This window comes from Pteropus medius, unplaced genomic scaffold, assembly GCF_902729225.1.
Source record: "Pteropus medius unplaced genomic scaffold, Ma_sr-lr_union100, whole genome shotgun sequence".
In the NCBI taxonomy this organism is placed as follows: domain Eukaryota; kingdom Metazoa; phylum Chordata; class Mammalia; order Chiroptera; family Pteropodidae; genus Pteropus; species Pteropus medius.
In genome coordinates, this window is record NW_024349800.1 from 59,407,058 (window position 1) to 59,433,834 (window position 26,777).

At 50.9% G+C, this 26,777-nt stretch overlaps 1 protein-coding gene across 1 annotated transcript; it reads right to left on the reverse strand.

The window, feature by feature from the left end:
• Positions 1 to 1,949: 1,949 nt before the first annotated feature.
• On the reverse strand, positions 1,950 to 26,777 carry TRIB2 (tribbles pseudokinase 2). The gene is made up of 3 exons (XM_039887823.1): positions 25,093 to 26,777; positions 19,990 to 20,282; positions 1,950 to 4,420 (listed from the first exon to the last, which is right to left on the reverse strand). Exons 1-3 carry the CDS (start codon positions 25,360 to 25,362, stop codon positions 3,952 to 3,954), a joined length of 1,032 nt encoding a protein of 343 aa, XP_039743757.1. The 5' UTR covers positions 25,363 to 26,777; the 3' UTR covers positions 1,950 to 3,951.

Here is a 26,777-nt window from a genome sequence, read left to right on the forward strand (position 1 = left end):
AGCCCTGAAGTGCGTACAGGGCCACCCGCTTACAAAGCTCCTGCCTACCTTGGTCCCCCACTCTATTTGGGCCACCTATCAATGTCGCTTCATCAACTCTTTATCAAGAGTCGAACTTGATCACCCTTTATCTTCCTCCCTATAAATCTACATTAGAACGACAGGTGTAAAGCTAAAAAAGGAGCTTCTTTGGTTGTGGCAGGGGAGGGGTCTCAGGGAGTCGTCACCTCTTGCAAGTTCAGGATTAAGCCCTTAACACACCAGCTCAGTTAATCCTTTTAACAACCTTGGTCTTTACAAAGTTCAGTGATTTTCCTGGCCACAAGTCACAGCTAATATGAGGGTAGGGATCCAGAGCCAAGGCCAGCTACCTCCCCAGCCTTTGCCTCACTCCCCACGGTCTAGACTAAGCAGCAAGGGAGTGAAGTACCTGTCCCCACGGGGATTAGAAAATAAGAGATTTCTGCTGGCTGAGCCTTGGGACATTAAGGGGGAAGGAGCTTGCTGATACTGGGTCCCCACCAAGGTGGAAGCACGTCATGTAGAGGCTGGAAGATGTGTGCCAACAACTCTGTCCTCCCAGCAACCAAACATACCAAGATTTGACAGAACACAATTCAAATCGACATTCATTAGGCAGCAGGTGCATTCCTGTTTGATCACAGGCAGTAAAAGAGCAGACATTGGAGCAGCCTATCCGTGCCCTAGCCAAAGCCACTGGTGGGCTTTAGTCCTTGCAAAGGCTGTTTTCTAACGATGCACCTCGTAGAAACCAGATTTAACAACATAGAGTCCTCTGGCACAAATTACACATCGATTAACAGTTGTTTGCTGAAAACCTCCCATGTGTCATGTCAGGCACTGGGTCGGGTGATGCTGGCGATGCGGAGGGGACATGACTAGATGATGAGCATTTTGTGGATTTAGAAGTCTGGTCCAATCGGCTAAAAATCCTCCACATCAGCCGTGTCCTCACACGCCACAAACCCAACTTTGAAAGGACTTCGATGAGCTCTGTTCACAGCTTGGCATAGACAGTGTTCACTGGGCAAATCTCAAGATATTTCTCACACACGTTCCCTCTGCTGTTTCCCTTCCCTCCTTCCCAAAGCCGCTTCTTTCTGGACTCTGATTCAGCTGTCACCTCATCTAGGACACCTCCTGACAGACTTAGGTGGGTGCCCATCCCACAGGCTTCCATGAATCAGTGTGCCCACCCACCACTCCAGTCTGCTCACTGCCTTTGTCTGTGGCCATGTCTGTTTCCCCAACCTGCACCGAAATACCAAAGGAGGGACGTAAAGTTTCAGGATCAAATTCACTCTCTCTGGGCTGTAGTTATGTCTCTTAAATGAGATGCACAATGGACGTGATTGCTGATAGGACCCACCGAGCTCCGACACTCTGTGGGTCTGACAGAGAAGGGCTACTGATCAGACTATCATTTCTGGGACTTGGGTGATCTCCTTGGAGATTTTCAATCGGGTCTGCAGTAGATGCCGCTTTTCCTGGGGAATCGTGTGGAAGCCTGGATTACTGGGTCGCAGGTAAACCTGGCTACTCCAGAGCTTCTCTTACACTTGCCCTGAGAATCCCTGGGCTCTCACTTCAGAGAGAGAGTAACGGGCTTCTGGAGTCAACAGACTCGGGGGCCATTCCTAACTCTATCATTTACAGGTGGTTTAACTTCAGGTAAGTTATGCATCTTTCTGGACTTCTTTCCTGATCTGTAACAGGAATGTAGTTTGTACCTCCGAAGGTGGGTGACAACTAACTCAGTGAGATATATTACATAAATTGGCCAGCATAGGCCCAGTCAAGATAGAAGGGTAACTTTTGCTTTGTATAAACAGTAGTCACGGTTCATCCTCCAAGAGTGAAGGCCTGGCTGGTGTGCTGTGGCCACAAACCACAGATGGAAGAAAATCATCACTTGCCAGACCCCAGAATTTTAGTTAAATACGCACAATTTTATTGATTGAAGAGATTAGGACAAAAACATTAAACCAAATACAGGACAAAGCACCAGAGGCCATAGATTCCCGCCATGCATGTCACCAATCTTTCCTCCTACGGGGTACTTAAAAAATAGGGAAGAGGGAAGAAAAACAGGTCCTTCTTGACACAGCACCATCTTCAGAATGTAAAAAAAACTCTCTCCTTTATATCTTCCAATATCAAAATAGAATCAAGGTCAAATCCATGGCCGCCTTGTCTCCTGACATAAACGATTAGGCCGCCCTCGTGGGAAGGTGAAGGCCAGGCCCCTGCTGAGCAGGTGTAAAGCATCCAAGGTCTGCACATACATGCCACATACTATAATGAAGCACAGATTCAAGTAACATTTACATACTAGAGTCCACGTGTTACCTACCCAAAAACATGACCATTTCACAAAACGTGTACAGGCAGTAAAATTCAAACAACAGAGGTACTGGAAACACAAATATTTATGCCAAAAGAGTTCTGTATCATACAGCAATAGAAAAGCCATTAATAAAAGAAAAAGAAAAAAAAAAGGAAAAAAAAAAAACATTGTGGCCACTCGAAATAAAATAAAGCTATCTAGAAAAGCCAAAGAAAAGGTTATTTCAGAGACAGATATACTCAAACAAGAAAAAAATATATATAAACGTTAACGACAGCATGTAACATGTCACCCCAAGTCAACCCGTAATTGAAGTACTGGCTTAATACATCACAATGTGACATTTTTCCTTAATAAATAGAAGAGTTCTTGAAGATACAAAGGTGCGTATTGGGATTGAGCTGATTTTATTTATACCATCCTAGCTTTCAGCTTATTTTCTTTCCCGTTCGTCTCTACTGAGGGTTCTCGTCCAAACCAGAGGGCCTCCCAAGCCAAAGGGATCATTCTCCGTAAAGAAAACTGAACAGCTGCCCTGTATTTTATACATGTGGGACAACCGCCTTTGTCTCGCTAGTCTCCAATGAAACAAAAACGTTTAGTTCGGAGCAGAGGGTTACGAAAGCTTCAGACTGCAAAAGCTCCCTGCTATGTCACACCCTCGTTATCATCTCCCCGAGAGGAACGTCCGCAATGCAACCCTCATCATTCAAAAGAAAAAGATTAAGAAGTCGAATTTCCCTCTTCCATTCTTCTTCTTTTTCTTCCTTTCTTTCAACTACGATAGCGGTAATGCATCTGGAAGTTTGACTTCTAATAGCTTCCTGCCACAAACCAATTGACACAAAACAGAATAGCTTATTAAAGGACAGATTTTTCTTTTTTTTTTTTTTCCCCTTCAGGGAGCAAAGCATTAACATGTCATTTCCTGACCAGGATATTAAATAGTTTGTTTAGAAGAAATGAGTTGCAGAAGCAATTAAGAGACACAAACTGGACTTTTATTTTCTTTTAGTTTAGCACCCAGGTTTCATGTCAGTCTGTGTGCACCGAATTTTTTTTTTAAGTGAACCCCGATAATTATCAGATAGGTGGTTGGCTTGTTTGAAAAAGAAAACAAAAACAAAAACAAAAACGAAAACCCTTGGCCAATTGTACCTTCCCTGAATCATGACGAGAAGCTAAATGCTAACAGTGCAATGCCAAGATGTGTGTTTGAGGCAGAGTGTTTCGATTCTGTCAGGATCTACAACTGTTTTTGAACAAAATGAAAAGTGGGGTAGGCGGAAGTGGCCCAACCAACAGGGGTGGCCTCTGGGGCTCCATCCATCAGGGAAGAGAAGCTCCAGGGGGCTCCCACCCATCTGACCCGACCCCAGAGCCCGACGCCCACCCCACATCTCCTGCCCCCATGCTACATGTTCAGTCAGCTCCTTGAAGGTTTTCCTTCTTCGAACCAAGAAACTTGTGAGTGTCAGTGTCTTTCTTGCTACCAAGCCAGGTGACGTGTGTTCCCTGGACGAACTCGTTTCCGCTGCCCTCTCTCGCTCCTGGCACCTGCTCAGTCTCTGTGGGGTGTGAGCTCAGTTAAAGAAAGGGTCCAAGTTCTCTTCCATGTTGACATCCGGCACCAGCTGATCAGACACTTCCTTAGCACCATATCCTGAATTCGAGACGCTAAAATCTGTAGAAAACCAAGGATGGCCCAGAATTTCCTGTGAGGTCAGCCGCTCCGAGGGCTCCCGCCTCAGGATGCTTCGGATGAGGCACTTGGCCTTGGGAGACAGAGTCTCTGGAATGTTGAACTGGCCACGCCGGATCTTGCTGAAGAGGGAACTGGGCTCAATGTCATGGAAAGGGTACCGCCCGACCAGCATGGTGTACAGCATCACTCCCAGGCTCCACACGTCGGCTGCTTTGCCCGAGTAGCTGCCGCTGGTGTTCAGGATCTCTGGGCTCACGTAAGCCGGGCAGCCGTGCTTGTCGGAGAGAGAGTCATCATTCCCCCGCAGAATGTACGCGTCCTCCAGGCTCTCCAGCTTGACTCGAGTCCTACGAGACAGGGAGAAAAACGTGAGCTCCCAAGGGTGCTCTGAAACACAGGACTCCTGTCGTCACGTCACAGCTCCTGCTAGAATGTTCCCAGTGGCGCTTCATTCATCCATGCATTCATTCAACCAGCCAAACGTGACTTACTGAGTACTTCCTAGGTGCCAGACACTAGTCCAGGGCTGGGAACAAAGGAGTGACCGAGACCGCCGAGAACTTTGCATGAAGCTTACAGTCCACTGGGGGACTCAAACCTTCCGCAAGCACACAAACCATAAACAACATTATTTATCACCCTGTCTTAGCGCCACCGGAACAAGGGATTAAGTAATGGCCTCAAAGTCACGTCTGAGTAGTGATGGGAATTCATAGGATTTGAGTTCAGAGCAGCTCTGTCCACTTCTGGCAAACTTCTGGCTGACATGATATAAGGCTGCATGATATAAGGGCCTTTCGCGTCACTCGACTGCATTTTGGCCTCACGACAGTGCTTCTGGTAGACTTGGGAGACACTACTATCCCATTCTACAGACAAGAACGTCAAGGCACAGAGTTTGAGTAATTTTCCCAAAGCCTTTCAACTGGGAAACAGAGAAGACTTGACTTCATCTTCCTAAGTCCACCGTGTGTGTGTGTGTGTGTGTGTGTGCGCGTGCACACACACTTGTATGCATGGGTGTGTATGTGAATAACAGCATGAGCTCAAGACCCTTCTCAAACTCATCGCCCTGTCCCCAGTCTTCTCCCCGTCATTTAAGGGCCCCAGTGCTGGCTGACGAGGATGTCGGGACTCTCCTGGATATGCTGGGGAAAACAGAGCGGGAGAAACGCCTCAGTGACCTCTGAGTCCCTGAAACCCAATACACTCATCTTTACACAGCGGGGCTTGGTATTATCACTGGGAATAAAATAAAGTAAGTGCTCAATAAACACTTTTGGAAGTGAGTTGAATTCTTATCATTCATTAACTATACCTAGTGTCCCGTGAATGGAGTTGAGGACCAGGATGTAAAGTGACTTGTTTAAGACAGAGGCTTGTCCCTAACCCAACACTCCAAGATTCTAGCCCAGGATGCTCTGCTTAGCCCAAAGGCCTCCTGAGTACTCCTGCTTCCCTGCCGTGCGTAAGTGGAAAGTTAGGACCACCTTTCGGTGCTTAAATCTGGAACCTTTCTCCCATTCTCCTGGCCTGACACTTGCCACCGCAGACTTCCAGTAGCTCTCAGGCCCCATAAACTCAGTGAATCCCATTCTGTCGTACTGATTATGGCTTGCCATGAAGGTGAGGCGGGGCTGGAGTTAGGGGTGAGAACCTCATAGACAGCACCAACGAGGTCCTACGAGGCCCACGTCATCCACATCCTCTGGTTTCTTCATCTCAAAAGTGCACTTCATAGCATCTACCCTGTTGCCCCAGGTGTCATGAGGCTCAAATGAGTGGAGAATCGGAAAGCGCTTGAAAAAAAACACAATAAGGCCTCAGTCCTAAATCGGACCTTATGCCTCAGGTCCATCCACTGCTATTTCTCTTCCTCCCTCCTACTACAGGCCTTAGCTTTTCAGAGCAATCGCCACAGCTACTCAGAGCCAGAGAAGGGAGACGAGACTCAAATTATTCAGGGGAGATTTGCTGGGAGCTCTCCATAGAGAAGGTCTGATGAATTCCTCGGCTGATTCTAAGATCTTCTATTTGGATGACAGGCGTTCCAAAGGCCAAGGAGTGACCCTGTCCCTCTACTCATTTCCCTCAACGAGCAAGAAATGGTTGTGGTCAAGGGAAGAAGCTCTAGGCTGGGAGCTAAGAGAGCGGATCATGGCCAGACGTCTCACCCGCTGTGTGGCTGTGGATGAGTCACTCAACCTCTCTGTGTCTCAGATTTAAAAAGGAGTGTTGGGCAAGGCGGAATTTAAATTTTTTACTATGGTAAAATATGCATAAGATAAAATTTGCCACTTAAACCATTTTTAAGTGTACAGTTCATGAGCGTTAAGGTATATTCACATGTCGTGTACCCATCTGGACAAGATGCTGTGAAAGTCTCTGCCAGTTTTAACACTCTGGGATTCTGTGGTACTTAGCAGCACATCTTCCCTATCTGCTCACCTGTGTCCCACTATTGTCTATAGTACACGTTCTTCTCTTCCGCTCCCAGCTGGGGATCTACAAGCATAGGAGGGGTCTCGATGTGCCATAGATCACAGGAGGGGTCTCGATGTGCCTGTCTGGAATTGAGCTGATTAAACACAAGTTTCCTCCCTTTTCCTCATCTCGGCTGGAAGGTGGCGCCGACCCACGCCAACCTCACTAGACGCGCCGAGACTGGAGGGGAGTCTGGAGGGGAGTCGGGGAAATCTAGAGGACGGAGGGGAGGAAAGCGTGAACCACGAGTGGTTCCCTCGACCCCTTTCTACGCCCACTCTCACCCCTAAACCCCCTGTCAAGCCTCAGGAGTAAGGCTGACTCCTCACCTCCAAACACACTGTTGTGGAAGCAGAGTCGCTACGGGAATAATTACAGCAGCGGAAGCAATAATAGTAAGTCCACCCATCTGTGTGACAAGGGACAGTCCAGCGGAATGAGCACTAGATTAGAATCAGAGGATCAGGCTTGGGGCGGGGTTCCTCTGCCCAAATCCTCCAGTGGTGTCAGCTCAGCCAAGTGTGTGTGGTGGGGGCGACGTCTTCACCGGGCTGCAGGGTGACCCCCAGGACTCTCTCAGCCACACCTTCGGCCATACTCCCTCTCTCCATTCCAGCCTCTTCGCTGTCCCTCACATACACAGGCTGAGCCAGGTCCCTCCTGGGGACCCCTCCCCCCCGCTCCCCACCCGGGTGCTCTTTCTCCAGACACAGGTGTCGCTCACTCCTGCTCACTTTTTTCAGGTCTCTGCTCCGATGAACTTTATTAGAGGCCATGCCCGACCATCCTGTATAAAGTAGTGCCCGCAGCCGCAGGACGCCCCATCTGCCTCAGCCCCTGGAACACGACGCATTTTTATTTCTACAGTCATGTGTGTTGGCTCTACACAGTATTCCCGTGGTCGTCTCAGGGTGACGGCCCTCATTCCTCACCTCCAGGAGCTCGTGGGCTGGTGGCCGAGGTCACTTTGTATGTAGAGAGAAAATCACCTGTGTTTACTGCTATACGTTCAGCTCCTAAACTACTACCTGGCCCACAACGGACACTCAATCCAAGAGTAAAAGGGACAGTCACCCTGTTAACCCCTTGGAGCTTCGGTGTGCTCACTTTTGAAGTAACAAGGGCCCCTACTCTGTCTACCTGGCCAGAATTAAGCAGAGGTCACGTGAGATGTATGGAGGACAGGCTTTGTGAGTTACGGCGCCTCAAGCACCTTCACCGTGTGGGCCACAGGAAGATGCGATTCAGCCCTTTCAGGGGACAGCACCTCAAGCTCTTTATGCTAAGTCAAATCTAAAGCCCTTTTCCATTCTGATCCCCTTCCAGGTCACGACCTTAGGTTCCGACTCTCCTTCGCCTTGTCCCCCCACCCCTTCCACTTCCGGGCAGCAGTAGAATCCTCCAGATCATAAGAAAGGGCCCTAGAAAATGGTCAAGAGCTCCCTCTTATCAATTAACCCCTCACTGAAGTTCCTCTCTCCCCTCCCCCACCTCGAGGCAGGACTCGGCAGCTATGCAAATAGCTAAAGAATTTGAGAGTGAAATAAAGGCACCCCACACGCTGTGGTTCAGCTGCCCCTGGGCTCACCCACCTGCCACATCATCCCCCTCCCTGCGGAGGCTTTCAGTGCCCCCACCTGCCTGTCGCATCCAATGCAGTGCGAGCCGAACAAGGGCAGCTACACAGGAACCAGGCCAGTTCAGTCTTAAAGTCGGAGCGAACTACTTTCAACTTCTGCCTTCGAAAATTACCAAGCACCTAATATCAGCGTCATCTGTGAACCTGAATGTGTGCTAGGTAGCTACATATATTTTCTCTTTAGAGTTCATAAAATCAACTTCCAAAGCTGGAATCGTCATTCCTTCACGCGGACCCCGGGCCTAATGCTCAGGGAGGGCGTGTAAGCTCGTCGGCTGGGCTAGCAAGGCTAGCTGAGGGCAGGGCACTCGCCTCTCTGGGCTCTGAGCACCTGGCCCTCAGGCCTGTCCCCACCACCCGCCACGGAGCACCTGCGGAGGAAATCACACGGTGGGGCATCGGCATCGGAGTCAACGGGGCTCCATCAGAGCCCGCAGCGCGCATGCGCCCAGGTCAGGGACGCGGCCTCCGGGGCAGGAGCCCTGCTCCTTCCCATCCAGGGCAGAGGGAAGAGAAGCCTGGAAAAGGACGCGGAGGAAACAGCATCGCAGGCGTTCTTGTGACCCTGCCGGCTTCTGGGAACATCCTGAACTTGTTTACATCACTCCCAGGCAAGGGTCGAGGCAAGAGGCCTGGACTGCGTCTTTAAACAAGGCCCTCGCAGGGTGCACATACGTCAGGGACCCGAGGCCCGGCTGGAGTTCCGGCTCCAGTCCCCATGGACCCAGTGCACAAGGAAGGTCCCCGGGGCTTGGCTCCCGCTCTGGGAACGGGGGCCACTGACCTCTCCTCTCGACAGTGCATGTGGGGAGGGTCCGGCCGGGCGCTTGCACGTGTCGGAATGGGAAGAAATGAATGAACTTGCTTTTAACTTCTGATATCCCCTCAAGAGTCTGGATTATAAATTTCCAGGCAAAGAAATTGATTTGCATAAAAATCAATGGGCGCGTCAGTGGTTCTAGTAATTCACATGTCCCAGTAATCACTCAGGCATTTACACTAGGAACTGGGGTACAGACATGATAAGTAACACCAACCCTTTTGTGAGGATTAAATGAACAAGGCTTGCACAGTAAAATCAGGAGCACATGGTGGCAACTCTGATTGTCCTTATTAAGATAAGGCCTCACCTTCAACCTGAACCCCAGAGGCGAAGACAGACAAACAAGCCTCCGGCAGATCGAAATGCTTGTGAATCCGGTGCCCAGTTCGTTCCTCCGCTCTCTGCACTCGTTTTTCCCCTTCTGGAATGTTCTTCCCCCTTCCATGTGCCCAGCTCGCTCCCGCTCACTATTTTCAGTCCTGACTAAGGCCATGAGGATGGGCTTCGGGAGGCGGTGGGACTAGAGATGGTACATGAAGAACAGAGATCCCTGAACATCACGGGGGTGGGGTGCGGTTGGCGGTAGAGCTTTTTGCGGCCAAAAAGCTATAAATGACAGTGGTCATCCACTGTAATTTCTCGGAGAAAAGAGCCACGAGCCCAGGGCAAGACCGATGTGGCCGAGACGCCCCATCCCCGCGTGCATCTTGCGACCTGTCCCTGGCACGGGCAGGGAACAGCTAGCTTCGCTTTCAACCTCTGAATGAACAAGGCTTGCGCGGGGCGGCCCGTGTACTCCCTGCCTGCCCAGCCCAGTGCCAGGCCGTGTGTCCTCCGACCCCGAGCCAGGGGAGGAAGCCAGAAGCAGCAGGATAGTTCCACCCCCTCCCCCCACGCGGTGGCAGCGATGGCCTTGAAAGCCCCGACGCCTTGCCCGCGCTCGGCAGAGGCCCGAATGGCTCCCAACGGGCTGCTAAGTCGAACGTGCAGTGTGACCACCGGCTCTTTCAGCCTCGGTTTCTCTCTGTAAAATGAGAACAGAATGAAAAGTCCTAGGTCCTCCATAGGGTAACTGAGAAAAAGTGACCTCCGAATTCATATCAGGGGGATTCTAATGTTGGCAACTGGCACCAACCTCATAGGTTAACTTAGTGTCAAAGGCAGAAACTTTTAAAGGAAGACCCTGGGAATTGGAGACAAATACAGCTGTAGGTGTTTTCAGCACTAGATCACATAGATGACCTAAGTGCTGTAGCTCGTGAGGTGAAGAGAGGAAGCTGGACCTGCCCCTTTGCTGGATGAAGAAACTGAGGGAGAATGCAGGTGTGCCTTGTCCAGGGCCATCCAGCCAGTGAGGGACAGAGCTGAGACTCAAACCCAAGTATTCAACCTCTAAATTTAGTGCTCCATCCGAAATATCAAAAATGCCCTACACGAGCAAACCATGCTTTGTTTTTAAACCTTTAAACGCCACCTGGGCTCTTGGCAGAAGCAATCAGGACGGTGGGGAGAGGGTGGGCCAGGCTGGGAGTTCAGCCAGATGAAGCGGGCCCAGCTAGGATGGTCAGTGAAGCTGGAGAAGTCACCAAAGGCCACTCTACGGGGCAGGTCCAAGCCGGCCAAGGGTCGAGTGAGAAAGGCCAGGGGCAGCCTTGCCCTGCCCACGACTGCGAAGCGACCTGGGCTACCAGTCCAGTTGTGCCAAGTGAGCAAGGGGTCTCCATCTGGGGCTACTGCAGTGTGTGTGGGTGGGGGGCGGCGGGGGACGGGGAGGACTGTCCCAGCACCACGCTGAACTGGCACCCACTACTGGGACACCACAGGCTGCTAAACTCCACCAAACAATTCTTCGATCCTTTAATTCTGCTTCCTATGCGCATAGATTTCTTTCCAACGGTCACCTCACTGCAGATTCAGTGAGCTGACCCAGCTCCTGGGCCAAGCTGCTCACAAAGGAGCAGGGAGAGTGGCCAGCAAACCGGCAAGGGAGAGGAGGGTGGACAGGACGGGCGACAGGGGAGGGGCTGGCTGCTTCCACAGCGGGGCTTATCCCCTCAGCACCTCACACACAGTCTCGGAGGTGGGGGTTCCTGCCGCAGGTTGATGGACAAGAAAATTACAGCTTAGAAAAAAATGAAGTCACTTGCTAGGAAATTGTACAGTTGGGGTGAGAAACTCGATCCCACTCAAGCACTGAGGTGTTCGCACGGCACGGGCTGCCAGCCCCGATGCAAAGGCCCACAGTCGCCGACTCACCATGGCCAGCGGGAGAACGGGGACCCACCCCACCTCCAACGCCTTCCCACTGCAGGGAGACCCACACGTGATGCAACCTGCCGTCTCCATAGGAACAGACAGGGAATTCCGAGAAAGACAAAGCAGCTCCGGACTCATCGATACGCCAGTCTCCTCTTGCTGACTTGCCTCCTGAAGGGTCCCCCGGCACCAAGGTGATCATCAATTGATTAGGTCTCTCGGAAAAGCTTCTGCCCAGCAGAGGGCCCACCCAGCCCTGAATCTCCCAGGGAGCTGATTCGAGGTCCAGAACCACACCCTAATGGTGGAGGGTGGGAGCAGGGCTCAGGCCAGTCCCTCCAACCCCGCCACCCCAGGGAGCGCTGTGAGTGAGCGGTCCGTCAGTCCACACACTGGGCCAGACAGGGTTGCTGCACCTGGCAGAGAGCCCTAAACTGGGCTCCCCAGAGATGGCCCAGGCACATTCTGACCAAGCTCAGGAGTCGAAACACCTGCATTCTGCTCTTGCTCAGGCCACTGACCTGTCATAGGACTTGGGGGGAGGAACGTCCCTTCAGATTTATCTGTAAAGATAAAAGCGTTGGGTTTAAACTCCCCTCCCACTCGCCATCCCCGACCCCACTGCCTGAGTCCCGGTTCAACCACGGCAGCCTGATGTGGAGGCCCAGCCCGAGAACGTCCTTCACACCACAACCCGCCCCCGTCTCTGCCCTGCCTAGGGAAACCCTTCAATGTCTCCTTCCTGATTTCAGGTCAAGTTCAAGGTCACAGGCATGTATCCAAGGCCCTAGACCTCTGCTTTCCTTCTCGGCCTCATCTGTCCACACGCAGTGCCCTCCCACAGCACAGTCCTCTCTACACACAGCTGGTTGGGGCCTCTTGGCCTTTTCTCATACTTTCTGGACACTTCCTCTTCCCTTCTACCTCACTCAGACCAACCCGTGTGTAGGGTCCCATCCCCTCCCTAACACAGTCGTTCTCCACATCCCCCTCCCCTGCTGGAACATTCTCTTCCTGCTCCCAAATAGCTCTCTAATGCACACCCTTCCTCTGCGACGTGGTATTAAAAATAACCACCACGCAGCATCTTCCATTAGGCAAGGAGCCCCCCGCATTGATTCTGGCAAGCCCAGTAGCTAGCACCGTGAGCAGTGCCTAACGAGAGCTTGCACATGTTTGCAGGACGGTGTGACTCGATGTCTAAGACGCCCCCGGGTGTCCAGAGTTCAGGGCGCCTAGGCGCGCTTCTCCCTGAGAACTGCAATGTCCAGAGCCCAAGGACATTTCAAACAGGTGGGACTCTATTCATCAGGGTGTAGAGAAGCCCCCAAGAGTGCCGGGTAAAGGGCATTTAAAAGATGTTTCCATCCCCTGCCTTCTACCATCAGTATGGCCAGGGAAGTTTTCCTGTCATATTTAAGTCTGCAGAGCACATGGGGTATCCACACACCCATTTAGTTGCTTGTCACACACTCACTAAGTACTTAACAATGCTTAGTCCAATGGGCTAGAAAGAGAAACGGACCCTATCTCACAGTCCTGTGGAGGAAACAAGACCCGCTCCATTAACTGGAGCAACAGGACACAACAGTACCGACCCGGGGGTTGGTGGCCCCGTCTATGACGGCCGAGACTGGCCGTGATGAGTCGGCGACCGTGGCTGGCAGAGAAAATCGGGCAAGATCCTCCTGGTACTATACACTTGCTGCCTAATTGCGGGAGGAAATTATCTCTATGGGTTGGGCACAAGGGGTGGTATTTTCCCTGGTGCCTGTTTCCTGGAGTCGACGTGGTACTGAGGGCCCAGGTTCAGGGTCAGGGGTCCTGGGTTCACATCCTCGGTCTGCCACTGATTGGCTGTGGGACCCTGAGCCTCAATTTCCTCTTCTGTATAATGATGATAATGACACTACCTTACTTAATGGTTTCAAATTAATGTAAATACAGTAGTTAATCAGGATTAAATTAGTCAATTTAAGTGTCGGAGTTAGAACAGAGCCTGGCGCAGGGTGGGCCCAGATATTGTTTCACGAAAATGTAATTCCCGCGGGGGCAGGGTTTCTGTCTCGTTTGTCACTATAGCATTTCAGCACCTAGAGGAGTGCCTGGCACATAAAAGGTGCTCAAATAAATATCTTGAGGGAATCAATGAGCCTGCAGGTTGTTGAGTCATGAGGCCCAGCGCCACCAGGCAATGACCAAGAGCAGTCATGACAGCTGTCTTTTCAAGACCCCACACGCGGTTCGCCAGGTACCGTGATGAATACTTTCTAAGTTCACCCTCTCCAACCCACGACACAGAAGGCGGGCCAAGATCAAACAGCTAAGTAGGGGACTCAGAACCCCTACCACTGTGCCTCAGCTCCGTTTGCCTGCGACTCAGTCCGGCTTATCGGCTAATTCATTAAGTACCGACAGTAAACAGCCCCACCGGAAATCCTGCTGAAGGACACCTGCTCTTTCGTCTCTTTCTAAGCACAGAACCCCGAGGAAGCGCGCCCTTCTAATTGCGATTAGAAAAAACCTTCGTGAATGAAATTACAGCCCACCATGGTCGCTGATAACGGCATCTTAAATGTCACTTTTGCATGAATAATTAAATCAAAACGGAAACGATGAGTTAATATCTTATTTGATTGTGGAACGTCGAAAGTAGCTCTCTTTGAAAAGGTGTCTCCGTGGCAGATTTCCTCGGTTTTCATCTTTCAGGGCTCCGATTCTGGGAAACGACCCACGTGTTATTGATCTGTACTTATCCCTGCCTCTCTCATTGTCGGTGGAATCCAATCTGAGCTGCTCAGACTCAATAAAGGAGATTTTCATTGATTCGATGCCCGTCACAGTCCAGGAGCAGTGAACGCGAGACAGCCCCTGTGCCCGAGGAGCCCCCAGCCCAGCAGGAGGTGAGCGCACACGGGCAATTAGCACAGAGGAAGACGCACTGTGACAGGTGACTGTGGAGGCCACGGGAGGTGACCGCTTACAAACCCGGGAAGAAGGGGGTGATGGTGAGCCTTCCCCAAGGGCTGGAGCTGCCCCAAGTTCGTACAAATAGTCCATACAAACGAGGGAATTCCAGGACCTCTGTCTCCTTCGAAGAAGAAAGGTAAGGTGTTTTCCTGTAAGAAGGAATCTGCAGCTTAGAATAATGGAGACACATGTTCACGGAAGAAAGCAGAGTCGGGTCTCCAGGGCTCCGACACCGCCCGCTCTCTGTCCTCTGTTAGATGCTGAGGCTCCAACAACCCGGAGATATAAATGAAGAGCCAACATCTCTAACGCCTGAGAAAGAGACGCGGTCGTGAGGGAGGGAAAGGCCTGCACTCCACCGGGAGGCGTGGGTCCGGGGACCACTGGGCACAGGGCTTTCATTTGCCGAAAGCCCCAGGGTCGCTGGGCTCCTACAAAGGGTCCCGGCTCCCTCTTGCAGAAGCAGGCTCCCCATCAGCTTCCGCGAAGCGGAGGAAATGAAGCCTGTGACGTCAAGAGATAAAGATCTAACCAAAGGAGAAACACGTACAGAAGCATGCTTCTCAGCGTGCACGGGGAGTTTCTGTGCAATGAAATGCGAACACGGAACCTCGACTGGGGCGGGGAGGGAGGGAGGGCAAGGTGCCCCGTCCCGAGGGAAAACATGCCTGCTGTAGGAACTTGCGTTAGGCAGCCCTGACTGCAGCCTGAGCGTGCACAGGCTTAAAGGACTCTTCACATCCGGAGTCTGCGAGCTAGCCCAGTGGCGCCCAGGGGTCCAGACACAAGTGCAGGGGAGGCTAAGGACGGCACGAGCTGCCGCTTGCTGAGTACGGGCCAAGCGTGGGGTACACTTGTACTAATTCACTGAATTCTATGAGGAGAGTCTTATTATCTCGACACTTTACAGAAGAGGCAACCTGAGCCCAAGAGGTTCGCTAACCTGTCAAGGTCAAGTTTACTGACAAGTGCAAGAGCAGAGATCGGTATCCAGACAGTGCCTCCGACTGCGTTCGGGAGTAACCGGCCTTCCCCCAGGCGCAGGCCTCCCCTTAGAGGCCCAGATGGAACCAGGGAGCCTTAAACGACGCTGGTCACGCAGGTCACCAACACCACAGCAGGGCTGGGGGCCGGAGGACACAGGCACACCCTTTAGGACTTGGACACTGGCTTCTATTAGATTCTGGGCCCCAGCTCACTCATACTTTACTGCAGGCACTGTGGGTGTGAAAGGTGCACCCAGGGCAAATTCGACTTCCCCAAAATGCAAACAGAAGCAGGAGGCTTTGCTCAGAGACATCCCGAGGCTGAAAAGCAGTGTCGGCACGGGGCGGGAAAGGCTGGCTGGTCCAGGCCCAGTGCCGTGGGATCCTTTACTCCGGTTGGGCCTCGTGGCCACCTTCCCTTGCATGCATTTTGTCAATCTTTGTGCCTCTCCGGGCTGCAGGTCCCACACCACATGAACTTGCCCTCCCAGCATCGATTCAGCGATTATAATTAAACCAAGGAGAGAAGAGGATGTGGCTTCAATCTGAACCGTTACATTTGCCCAAGAGAGGGACCACGTTCTCCACGAACCCACGGAGGCCTGGGAGTGCTCACCTTAATGAGACCATTTCACCGATGACTCTAGAACCAGCCGCCATTAGCACGTGCCCGCTCTGCTCCGTGAGTCACAGAATCAGCTTATTTAACTTTCACAGCCTACAGGGATGCAATTATTATTTCGGCTTTGAGGAAACTGTGGCTCAGAAGCATCAAATGACTTATCCAAGATCAGGTAGTTACTAAGCGGTAGAGCCAGAATTTGAATCTAGAACCGAAATCGAAATAGAACCGAAGAAGCCGCAGCAGAAGAGTCTGAGGTGCTGCTCATTCAACACAGAGCAGGAGGCACACGGGAATCAGGGCGACATAATGCTGGGTGTCGCCTGTGTACAACGTATGCAAAGCCACTTGTGGGAAAATGGACCCACGGTGCTGACCATTCCACTAAGGACGTTCTCACGGAGGGCCATGGATTCAGTTACAGAATTTAAAATCTACGCACAAGGAGTCAGCCCACAGGCAGGTCTCTTCTGAACCAGGTGGGGCTCAGCCGGTCTCACTAGGTAATATTTTCCCCTTCAATCACTTTCAAGATTGTCAAGGAACAAGAAGCAAATCCTCGAGAGAAGAGCAATGTGCCGAAGGTGATTTGGAGCTTAATAAAACAGTCGTTCCAAGTCTCTCCTTTGCTTTACGCCCCCCCAGGACCAATGCATGAGGGTTCAGAAAACAGATGCAGACGCCATGATCTCACTTTCAAATTCAACCCATTGTTCCCCCCGACTTTCAGTCGTGTAGAAGAAGCAGCTTTAGTCCTATCGAAATGCCTATTGATTAGGTCCTATTCACTAGGATGGAAGGTGGGGGCTGCCAGCATTGAGGGTCCAAGGAGGTCCCAGGGCCCCTGACACCTGTCCCCTCCCCAGACCACCGTGAAGCCAACACAGTGAGACCGCTGTGAAACCCAGTGGCTGCAGGAAAACAGAAGAAATATGCCGAGGCGTCTCACACCCGAAAATCAAGAAGTTAAAAACCAAAACAAGAAGAAAAAAGGTGACTAAGCACGAGTCCCCTTTGACATAAAGCTGATAGCTGGATGAAAAAAAGTTCCTACCAGCTACTAATGAGAACACTGATGTCCTTGAAACCGGAAGCGACCTTCTCAGAGCTGCTCAGACTCACACCTGTCACGTTCAGAACAGCGAGTCCACCGGGGCCTGGACGTGGGGTGGGCTCTGGAGGACTTCTCGGCTGGCCGCATCACTACGCTGGCCGTGTAACCTTGGGCAAGGTCATGTAACCCCTGCGTGGCCATCCCCTTGGCCACCGGATGGGGGAGATAGCGTCCTCTTTGGTGGTCCCTCAGGAAACAGGGCTGCGGGGACCCAGGAGCTCTGACACACGCCAGGATCAGGTGGCGACCAGCTTCCTACCAGTCACATAATGTTTTCTTTTTCAAAAGAAAAATGTTCCTTAAAATTAAAAAGGATTTAGCTTTTGATACGTTTCCTCCAGTGTTCTGTTTTGCTTTCACATGCTCGTGGGATGCTTCTAGTCCTTTCTAGAAAAGGTCATTTTTTTTTTGCACGAGTCAAACATAACTCTAGACTGAACACGAGTGACCCACAGTCCTCGTATGAGAAGCTTCTTACATCTTGGTGTTTATCCCTAGGCCCTAGGCCATCAAGGGTTTTGATTTGCCACAACATGCTCCTCATATACACATTATCATGAGCAAGTCAGACCTGGGGGAAGCCCCGCAACGGCAGGCGTGAGGTCTGACCCAGCCCCGTATCCGCTTCCAGCTGGCTGTGGGCACTGGAGCAAGGACCCTCACCTCCGGGGCTCTGCTCCCTGGTGGCAAAATGAGGGGACTGAAGCAGGGACCCTCAGCAGTGCCTCTGTGACCCGTGGGCCTCCGCCCTACCTCGACTCACTCCACAGATCTGCATTTGCCACGGGTGTGCTATCGCTGGCCACGCTGCCCATGTGCTCACTGATGCCGGAAATGTCTCTCGGAAGATTCAGGATCAAAGCTAATGCTTTAAAACTCAGATCCTGGTGAGAGAGGGCACGCTTTTTCTTTTCTCCATCTGCCAGGCAAGTGAATTTGAGAGCTGACTTAACAGAGAACATGTCCGTGTTTCTGCCCTTTCCTGTCCGACTTTGAGACTTCACTATGCTGCCCTTTGGGGCCCTCCTCAATAAAACAGACCTGAGAATACTCACTTCTCCAATGTGTAGAGAGAAATAAGTAAGTTAAACAATAACCTTACAGTAAGACCTTATAGAGGTCACCAAATTGCCTCTTATATTTGTAGTTAGAATGATTAGATCTCCAAGAAAGGTACCTTTGTCGGTAATCTGTTGTGGGGTCAGATACACAAACACACACACACACACATTTATTGATTTATCTTCTAAATAAGACGATTCGAAGAAGCACATACCTGAAATGTTAAAATTCAGAAAGACCTTAGAGTCAATATAACAGAGCCGGACAATAAAAAAACGAGGAACTTGAGGCCACAGGGAAAAGACCAATCTAAGGTCACAGGGGATCGAAGGCAATACAGCAGGAGAAGAACCTGAATCTCCAGGCTCCAAGGGCAGAAGCATCTGAGCTGAAGAGAAGGAAAGATGAGCATGATTCCTCACTTGGATCTTGGACTAGCTCCCTCTCTTTTAGTATGTTAATAAAACTAGAAGCCATCCGCTATCAAAGCCCAGGATGCTAGCTGCCGCAGATACTTACGATAACTCTTTCATGGGTAAAAATGCGGAACGATAACCAACCTCTGTGGGTCCAGGAAACCCAATGGCTGTCTGCACTTTGCACATACAGCTGGATTATAAATAAACGCTCATGAAATTCTTCCATTTGGGTTAAGTAACCACAGGCACCTTACCTTTGTCAATCCCCAAACACGTCCCAGACCTTCACCTCTCAAGCCGGAAGATGGAAAATAAGCACAAGCCTAAAAACATCCCAGGCCACTGGGATAGATGGAAACTGACTGCAAGGCAAGGTTTGATAGCAAGGTGGGTGCCAGATACACAAAAGGTATTCCAGAAACATGTGCCCAGTGAGTGAACGATGAGAACTAGACTTGGATTCAGATGTGTCCAGTGAGCGAATGATAGGAACTAGACTTGTATTCGGTGACAGCTTCGTGACGAGGGGCTGTCCATTTCGCTAACCACTTTCCTAACCGAAGATGAGGGTGCCCGCGACAGTCATGTGAATTCTGCGACAGCACAGACACAGAGCCTCTATCACGATCCTTGGGAGGGTCGGCAATGAATATCAATCAGTTGCCGCCACTCCCTCTAAAAAAAAAACCACATTATTTAAAAAAAAAAAAAGTAATTCGAAAGAGTCTTTCCAATCAAAGTCAGCTGGAGGAGAAAGCAGGGCCCAGGGGGATCTGCTAAATAGAACTGAATGAGTTAACGGAAGAACCGTAAATAGAACCCAGATGCCCTGCATCTCATCCAGCTGTCTCTTAAAATAGCCGAGACCTTCCCACTGCCGTGTATTTGCTCTGGCATTTTTCTCACCTGGAACGCTGGTCCTTCCCACACCGCCTATAACACATCCATCTTTCGAGTCTTGGCTCCAAGATCATCTCTTATGAAAACCTGCTTGACTCTCCGGATCCTACTTAGAACTGACAGCCCAGCCCCTGCTTCCCATCTGCCCACTGCACACCGTTAGGTAGGGCCTGTGACACTTTCTTTATAGGTCAGTTGACTAGCAAACGCATCCTGCCATTCATAGTACTGAGAATTACGAGTAATACTTAACATATATCTAGGAAAGATCTAGGGAATGAGGGAATTAATGAATTGTAAAGGACAGCCACCAAGTGTTCTGAAGGTAGGATTTTCGAAATCTTGCCTTATTCACAGTGAAAATGCCACCCAGGCTTGGGGCCACCTTCGGAGTTCACGACACCAAAACAGAAATAATGACTGGGTCACAGACTACCGTGCACCTGTCCTTGGAGCATCCGATAACACCCTGAGAGTAGTGGTGATTTGTTTTTCCCAGGACACTCCACCACCCTTAGTCCTTCGCGGCTTCCTCCTCACCTGGACTACAGGCAGCAGAAAAGTCCCCATCCCCACCTCTCCAGCAAGCCCCTCTGAGCAGCCCGCTGTAGCACACGGGTCCGGACGGGAATGAGACTCACCTCTCTTCGTCCTTAAAGATGAATTTCCGCAGCTTGAGGTCGCGTAGCACCAGCCCCCCGTCATGGCAGTGAGCCACCGCCGAGGCGATCTGGTAGAACAGTCTGGCTGCCTCCTCCTCCCTCAGCTTCTTGCAGGTTCGGACAAAGGAGTGCATGTCCCCATAGCTTCGCTCGAAGAACACGTAGGCTTTGGTCTCCCCCAGGATAATTTCGGTGATTTGGTTGATGTTGCTGTGAGCAGACAGGCAGAAGCACGGGGCCAGGGACTCCTGATAGCAGCCGATATCAAACACCTAGAGCAGGGTTAACAAGGGTCAGAGACGCCTTTTATACAACCAGATCACGGAATGCGGCCACCTCCCACAGGGACGGGCCTTTGAGACCACACAGGGTGTGCTGAACTTGAACCTCGACCACACTGGCCCTGAGTCCTACCAGCTGGGTGGCCTTGAATTAGTCGCTTGACCCCTCTGAGCCTCCTGGTCCTCATGTGTAAAATGGGCGAATGATATGTACTCACAGCGCTGGGAGGATGATTTGAGAAAATGAAGATACAAGTGCTTTGTAAGATGCAACACGGCACACGAATGGTAAGTTTTATTATTTTTCTCTCTATCCCAATCGCCTGTTTATAGAAGAATTAAGGCAAAATCTGCCACCCCAAGCTCCAGAGACAACACCGTAATTACCTTCAAAAAGAAAAACAAAAATGTACACCAACACTATACAGCTATACCCAGTGGCAGACGACATACTTTGTGCTATGCAATTGTGTCGTATAGCATTATACAACACATTAGCAATTAATAGATTAAATATCTAGGCTTTGTCTAACGGTCATCTAATTCAATAACTTCATTTTACAGATGTGGAAATTGAGGCTCTGAGAACAAGTTAAATCGAGCCCCCAGTGGCAGAGCTAGGAATAGGATGCAGTCCTTGTTATTAGGAAAGCAGCGCTTCTTTTCTCTATCCGCTCCACAGATAGCTAGCTCAATGAAGCAGTTATGTAATGATTTTCTATGAATCAAAATGAGCCTGTGAAATGCCACCTCATTGTGGGGGTGATTTAAAAAGAAAACCACCTTCCACACCTTTCGGAAACAGACCTAAGAAGAATCAGCTTGCAGAGGATTTTTGAGGCTAAAAGTAAAAGCTTTCATTCATTTGCAGAATTCCACTCAATCAGGACTACAAATCCCTGGGTTTGGAATGTGGTTTTACTATCTGCCTGGGATTGTGGATTCCATGAATCTCTTCTGTGCCTCCATGAGTGAGGGCAGGCGTGGGGGCGCTTTGCTGGAAAGCATTTGAGGCCAGGAATGCAACAATACACTTAATGTTTTCGGTTCAGCATCATTTAGCTTCTTAAATCTCTCTTTTATGAGGATATTTCTTGATCATCATTTTGCAGTGGGCGGGGGGAGGGGGAGGGAAACGCCGGCCTCTAGAAATCACCAAATTTGAGGCTCTAATCCTGGCTCGACTATCACTAATCTAGATGAGGTGGATAAAGCTCTCAGGGTCACTGGGCCTCCCTCCTCCTCGTAAACTGAAGACGTTGATTTAGAACCCTGTTGACCTCTCTTGGGTCCAGATCCCACAACAGAATCTGATAAAAGCTCTCTCCCTTCTTAGCTGACAATGCTCATCTTCCAACGCATGCACGATTTTAGATTTGTTTGAAGGGGATTCGCAGGCCTTCTAAAACCCAGCCAGGAACACAGGCTACCATTTAAGAATCCATGAGTTAAGTGGCTCTTAGTTTCAAAAAATAAAATCTGTGAATCAAACAAGGTTAGCAAGAACCTCGGGAATGCCGGTGCTAAACCCTGGGAGAGGAAGCAGAGTAACATTGTGAATGAACCATAATGAGGCATCTCAGGAAAGCAGCACAGCTGCTACCACTACAACCTAGAATTTAAGAATGAGTCGTTCAGCATCTCCAGAGACCACAAATCACACCCTGATACCGTCCAATGATGACCTCCGAGCAGTGACCTCAGAGGTCCGTTCAATTAAGACTCTGAAAAGCTTGAGTCAGCTTTAACACCCAGGCTGCAGGCAGCAGAAACCCAGGAAAGCCTCAAAAATTTCACAGAGAGTAATAAACGCTTTGCAGAGGCTAATGTAAACACTCTGCGTTAACGGGGATGCCGTGGTCTTAAGCGCCAGGCTGCAGGCTCTGTGGCCGCTGCTCACGGAGTTATGATTATTTACGATACGCTTCCTGCTTCAAGTGCATTTCGAAAAACTAAAAAGTGATTTTTGCGCAGCATCTTTATCATCCTGCCCCACTGCTAAAAAACTGGATGGGCAGAGAATTAAAAACAAAAACATCAAATATATTCGTGGCAGCTTCAAAATGTAGCCATACCCTTTATAAAAATAGAGACTGAATTCCAAGATGGTGGACAGAGTATGAAAAATAAAGCAAGTACTTATGTTTTCCCAAATGGGTAGGAACCAAACTTTTATTAGTAGCTATAACAAGCATTTATGGGCTTGGATTGGTATTTAAACCATCACCTTCAAGTGCAAAATCAAGCCATAAGCCTGGCTGCCAGCTTCTTTTAAATCTTTAATTTGGAGCCTTAGTTATATAATGTGACAGTTCAGATAAAGCAGTAAGATTGGGCCATCTTTAATAGCATCTGCCAGGAAAAAAAAAAAAAAAAAGCATCCATTCTGCCAAGATAGTAATTACGTCAATCTGCACAGTAGCTACCAGCACTGCCATGAAAACAATAAGCTAAAGAACCCCTAAAGCACCCTTCCTTCCTCTGCCTAGCTTACATTAAGCACATGGAGACAATAAACAGCGTTGGTTATTTTGGTTAAATGACCCTGGAATCTCTCTTCTCCTAAATAGTGTCCTATAGAATTCTCTTTATAGTCCTCTATAATAACTGGCATCTCTACCTTTGATCTATTTTTGCAAAGGCTTTTTTCTCTGGTCAACACAGATCTAGGAGACAAGAACTCTGTATCCTAAGACATCAAAAGGAAATGGACCAATGTGTAGATTTCACTGAGCAAGTTGAGTCCACAGTACATCTGAGGGTCGTTCACAGAAGCAGCCTTATAAAACCACCAGGAGCTTCTCAGGATATATACAACCATGCTTGCATAAGAAGTCACCCACATCACCTCTGCTAAAAAGGCAGGAAAACAGAAGCTGCTCTGTCTTAAAGGGATGACCTCTGTCAAGCAGAACAATGATACTGCACTTAAATCCACTTTCAGCCACACAGTAATTGGCGAAGGGCTGATTCAATCTTTGCAATAACTAAACCAGCAGATTAAGTACAGTTTCAGGCCAGAGAGCGAGTCTGCAAATGACACTGTAAGGTCAGCCCTTAGTGAAATATGTCTTGAAGAATCTGAAGGCAGAAAAAAGGAGCAGGGGCCAGAGTCACCTCTGCCTTTAAACAAAGAAATAATAGCAAGATGTTTGCAGAATTTGGCCGCCGAGTCCCTTTACTAAAAGCAAATCCGGCCTTTGGAAAATATTAAAATGCTGTACCGAAGTTGAGCAAAAGGAGACAAAACACTCGCTGCTGAGTGATTGTGCATATTTCATAGGAGAGTGGCAGCTCTGTGGAATTCATTCATTTCAAAGGATGACTACCTTATTGTGCAATGTTGTAGGTCTTCTGAGAAGTCAATCCAGCCCTGAATAGCCCACTGAATGTGTAGCTTAACTAGGCACAGTCGTTCTGGGTGGATGTCGGTAAGTTGGAGAAGATGCAAAACGCCAAATGCTCAGTAAGAGCAGAGAGCAATACTTAAGTCTCTCATGTCCCCACCCGCACTGTATGAACTGAACAATTGCGAAACTGATTGCAGACCTCCGCAAAACCTATGTTCTACGATGAAATACTCTAGCGCTCTATGAGATAAAGTCCACAAAGCAGCCTGTGGTTAATAGCACAAGGGTCATGCATTATTTGCAGCAAAGCTGTGCAGAGTGCCCAGTGCAAAGACAGCAGGGGTCCCCACTCCTCAGGACCCCGTTTACCCCTCCCCTTAGGGAAAAACAACAGTGAGTAAAACTAAAATTAAGTGACAATGAATTCTTGATCTATGTCCAATTCCTGGGTAGCGGTAGGTTCTACTGTCTCCTTTTCTTTTCTTTTTTTTTTTTTTTTTTTGAACCCTGGTCGTCCCGCCTCTGGTGCCCTGCGGGTGCATACAAAGACACAGAGACACTCACATGTACACAAACCGGTCACTGTTCAGGGTCAAAGACAGAAAGGAAATTGCAGTGACCGTCTCTGTATTAGCACTGCGTATCCCTGGGGCTCCGGATCGTACCCTCAAAGGTGTGTGTCGGGGCGGGGGCGGGGGGCCTAGAAGCGGCGAGCGGGTTTCAAGCGCGGAAGTCTGAGGATGAGAAGAAACCGAGACAAGAGAGACAGATCCAAAGGAGTCACTATTTCCTACACTCGAAGGTGTGCGGGCGGCTTTGATTTCCGCCCCCAACTCTCCTTTCAAGGCTCCCGGCACAAGAAAGCTCTTTGTAAACTCCTTCCCCGCGCTGGGCCCCTGAGCTCAGCCAGAGGGGACACCTTTGTGTGTCTTTTAAAGGGCACCTTCGGAACAAAGGTTTAACACCTGCACGCTACTAAGAACAATGGCTGCGAAAGGAACCAAGTCATCAGTGCCTTAAAATTAGCGAGGGATTCCCCGCTTCACACTGGAAAGAGAGGGGCCAGACACCCGGAGAGACCCCCCCACCCCCACCGGGGGCGGCAGGACCCGGCGTCGCGCGGAGGAGCTTCACGAGCCCCTGGGCGCACGCGTGTCCACGGCCCCGCCGCCCCCACCGCACCCCGGGCTCTCCCAAACGCCCCTGCCGCAGCCCGCCCGTTGCAGCGCGCTCAAAAAACTTCGCAACTAGGTCGCAATACCGAGCAAATAAATAAATAAACCCATTTGACAGGGGCAAGCCACGGATTATTATCCCGGGCGCGCATTCCTCCCCAGACTCCGGGCTTAAGCGACTCCCACCGGCGCCGGGCCCCGTGCAAAGGCCGGGGACTTTTCAAAAGACAAAAAAAGAAAAGAAAGAAAAGCAAAACCGAAGCCCGGGCTCTTTACCTTGCACACGAGCTCCTCTCCACTGTGCAGATGCACCGCGCGTAAAACGTGGTCTCCCTCCAGAGGTTCCAACAATAAGTATTTCCCGATGCAAGAAACGCAATGCGACAAGTTCGGAGTCTCGGGCGGACTCGGGGAGCCGAGGTTCGGGCTGAAACTCTGGCTGGGCTCGGCGGACCTTAGAGACGACAACTCCTCGAAATCCTGGGTTTTGTTCCGCGATCTCCCATATCTCGCTATTGTGATGGGGGTGGACCTGTGTATGTTCATGAGTGTGGGATCGCACACGACCAACAACAAAAAACCCTCCGGAGGGATGAGTCGCTGGCGAGCGCGGCTGCAGGCGCCTCCGTGCCGCAGATTTTAAAGGGGGACGTGAGGGGAGGGGACGGGAAGGGGGCTACTTGGAGAACGAGCTAGAATCCCCCCAAGCGGGCGCCGCCGGGCACCTGGTCTGCTCCGAGCCCGGCTCCCGCGGGTACTCGGTCGGCGGCAGCTTCGGTCCTTTTGTTACCCCGAAGCAGTCGGCGAGGTGCAGAATCCCCGCACTTTTACTTTCTGTCTCTCTCCCTCTCTTTGCGACGTGGGTCCAGCGGAGGGGCCGGGTTGCTCAGGTGGCAGCCGCGGCGCCGGGTACCCCGGAGTGGTCCCCGCGCAGGCTTCGGACTCGCAGACCAGGCGGCGGAGCCCTGCTCCAGCGGGCGCGTCCTCGCCGGGCGCACGGCTGCGGCTTGGTGTCCGCGCGTCAAGCGACCGGACAAAAAAGAGAAAGGAGATCAGCACGCGTCTCCCGGCTCGCGCCGCTCGGCAGACGGAATCGGCGCTGCACCCCCTTTTTGGTGGAAAGGGTGGGGGCGTGGAAGGGGGGTTGTCGGAGAGGGTAGTTTCCACGATTTAATGTAGATGGCGTCTGAGGCTTTTTCCAAGATCGCAAGAGCTCTTCCCAAATTAAACAAACAGACAAAAAAAAAAAAAAAAAAAAAAAAAGCAAGGGAGCATTTAACTTGGAGCAGTCAGCGCTGCCAACAAAAGATTGCAAAAGCTGGGCGCGGAGTTGCGGCGCGGGCCGGGAGCAGGTACCGCCACAAAGCCCGGGGCTCGGCCGGCGGGGCGGAGGTCAGCACAGGCTCATGCTGTCGCCGCTCGCTCGCGCTCCTGGTCGTCCTCCGAATCAAGGGAGAAGTGCGGGCAGGGGCCAGGGCAGATCGGTGGTCTCCGACTTCCCCGGCGCGAGCTTCCGGGGGTCCTCCGGGCGCTGCAAGGGGATGCGCCCCCGGCCCTCCTAAGCCGCCGCGTTCCTTTCCCGCTGGAGAGCTGGATCCTGCCTCGCAAGAATTTGCAACCACTCCGTCGCCCCTTCCCCTAAACCCGATTGCCTGGCCGGCTTGATTTTTTTTGGAGAAAATTGACGGCTTTTCTTCCTCTCCTTTGATATGTTTCTTTCCCCCTCCGAGGTAAGAGGAATGTGTATTTAAAATTGAAGGGGACGGCCGACGGTGCCCGAGGCCAATCCCCGAGCTCAGCACGCCCGCATCTCCCGGCGAGGCGGTATTAATAGTTACTTACGTGGCCGGGGATCTCGGAGCTAGCGGGGCCGGGTGTGCGCGTGTATGCGCGCGCGCGCGCCTCGCTCGCGCTCGGTCTCCCCATTCAATGTCACCGACACATTTCCACGGAGCCTCCGC

Coding starts and splice junctions, on each gene's coding strand:
- TRIB2 (XM_039887823.1), bottom strand. CDS start 25,362: ATGAACATACACAGGTCCACCCCCATCACAATAGCGAGATATGGGAGA. Junction 20,283..25,092: donor GAGAGGAGCTCGTGTGCAAG/GTAAAGAGCCCG, acceptor ACCCTGCTCTAG/GTGTTTGATATCGGCTGCTA. Junction 4,421..19,989: donor ATCTTTAAGGACGAAGAGAG/GTGAGTCTCATT, acceptor CCTGTCTCGTAG/GACTCGAGTCAAGCTGGAGA.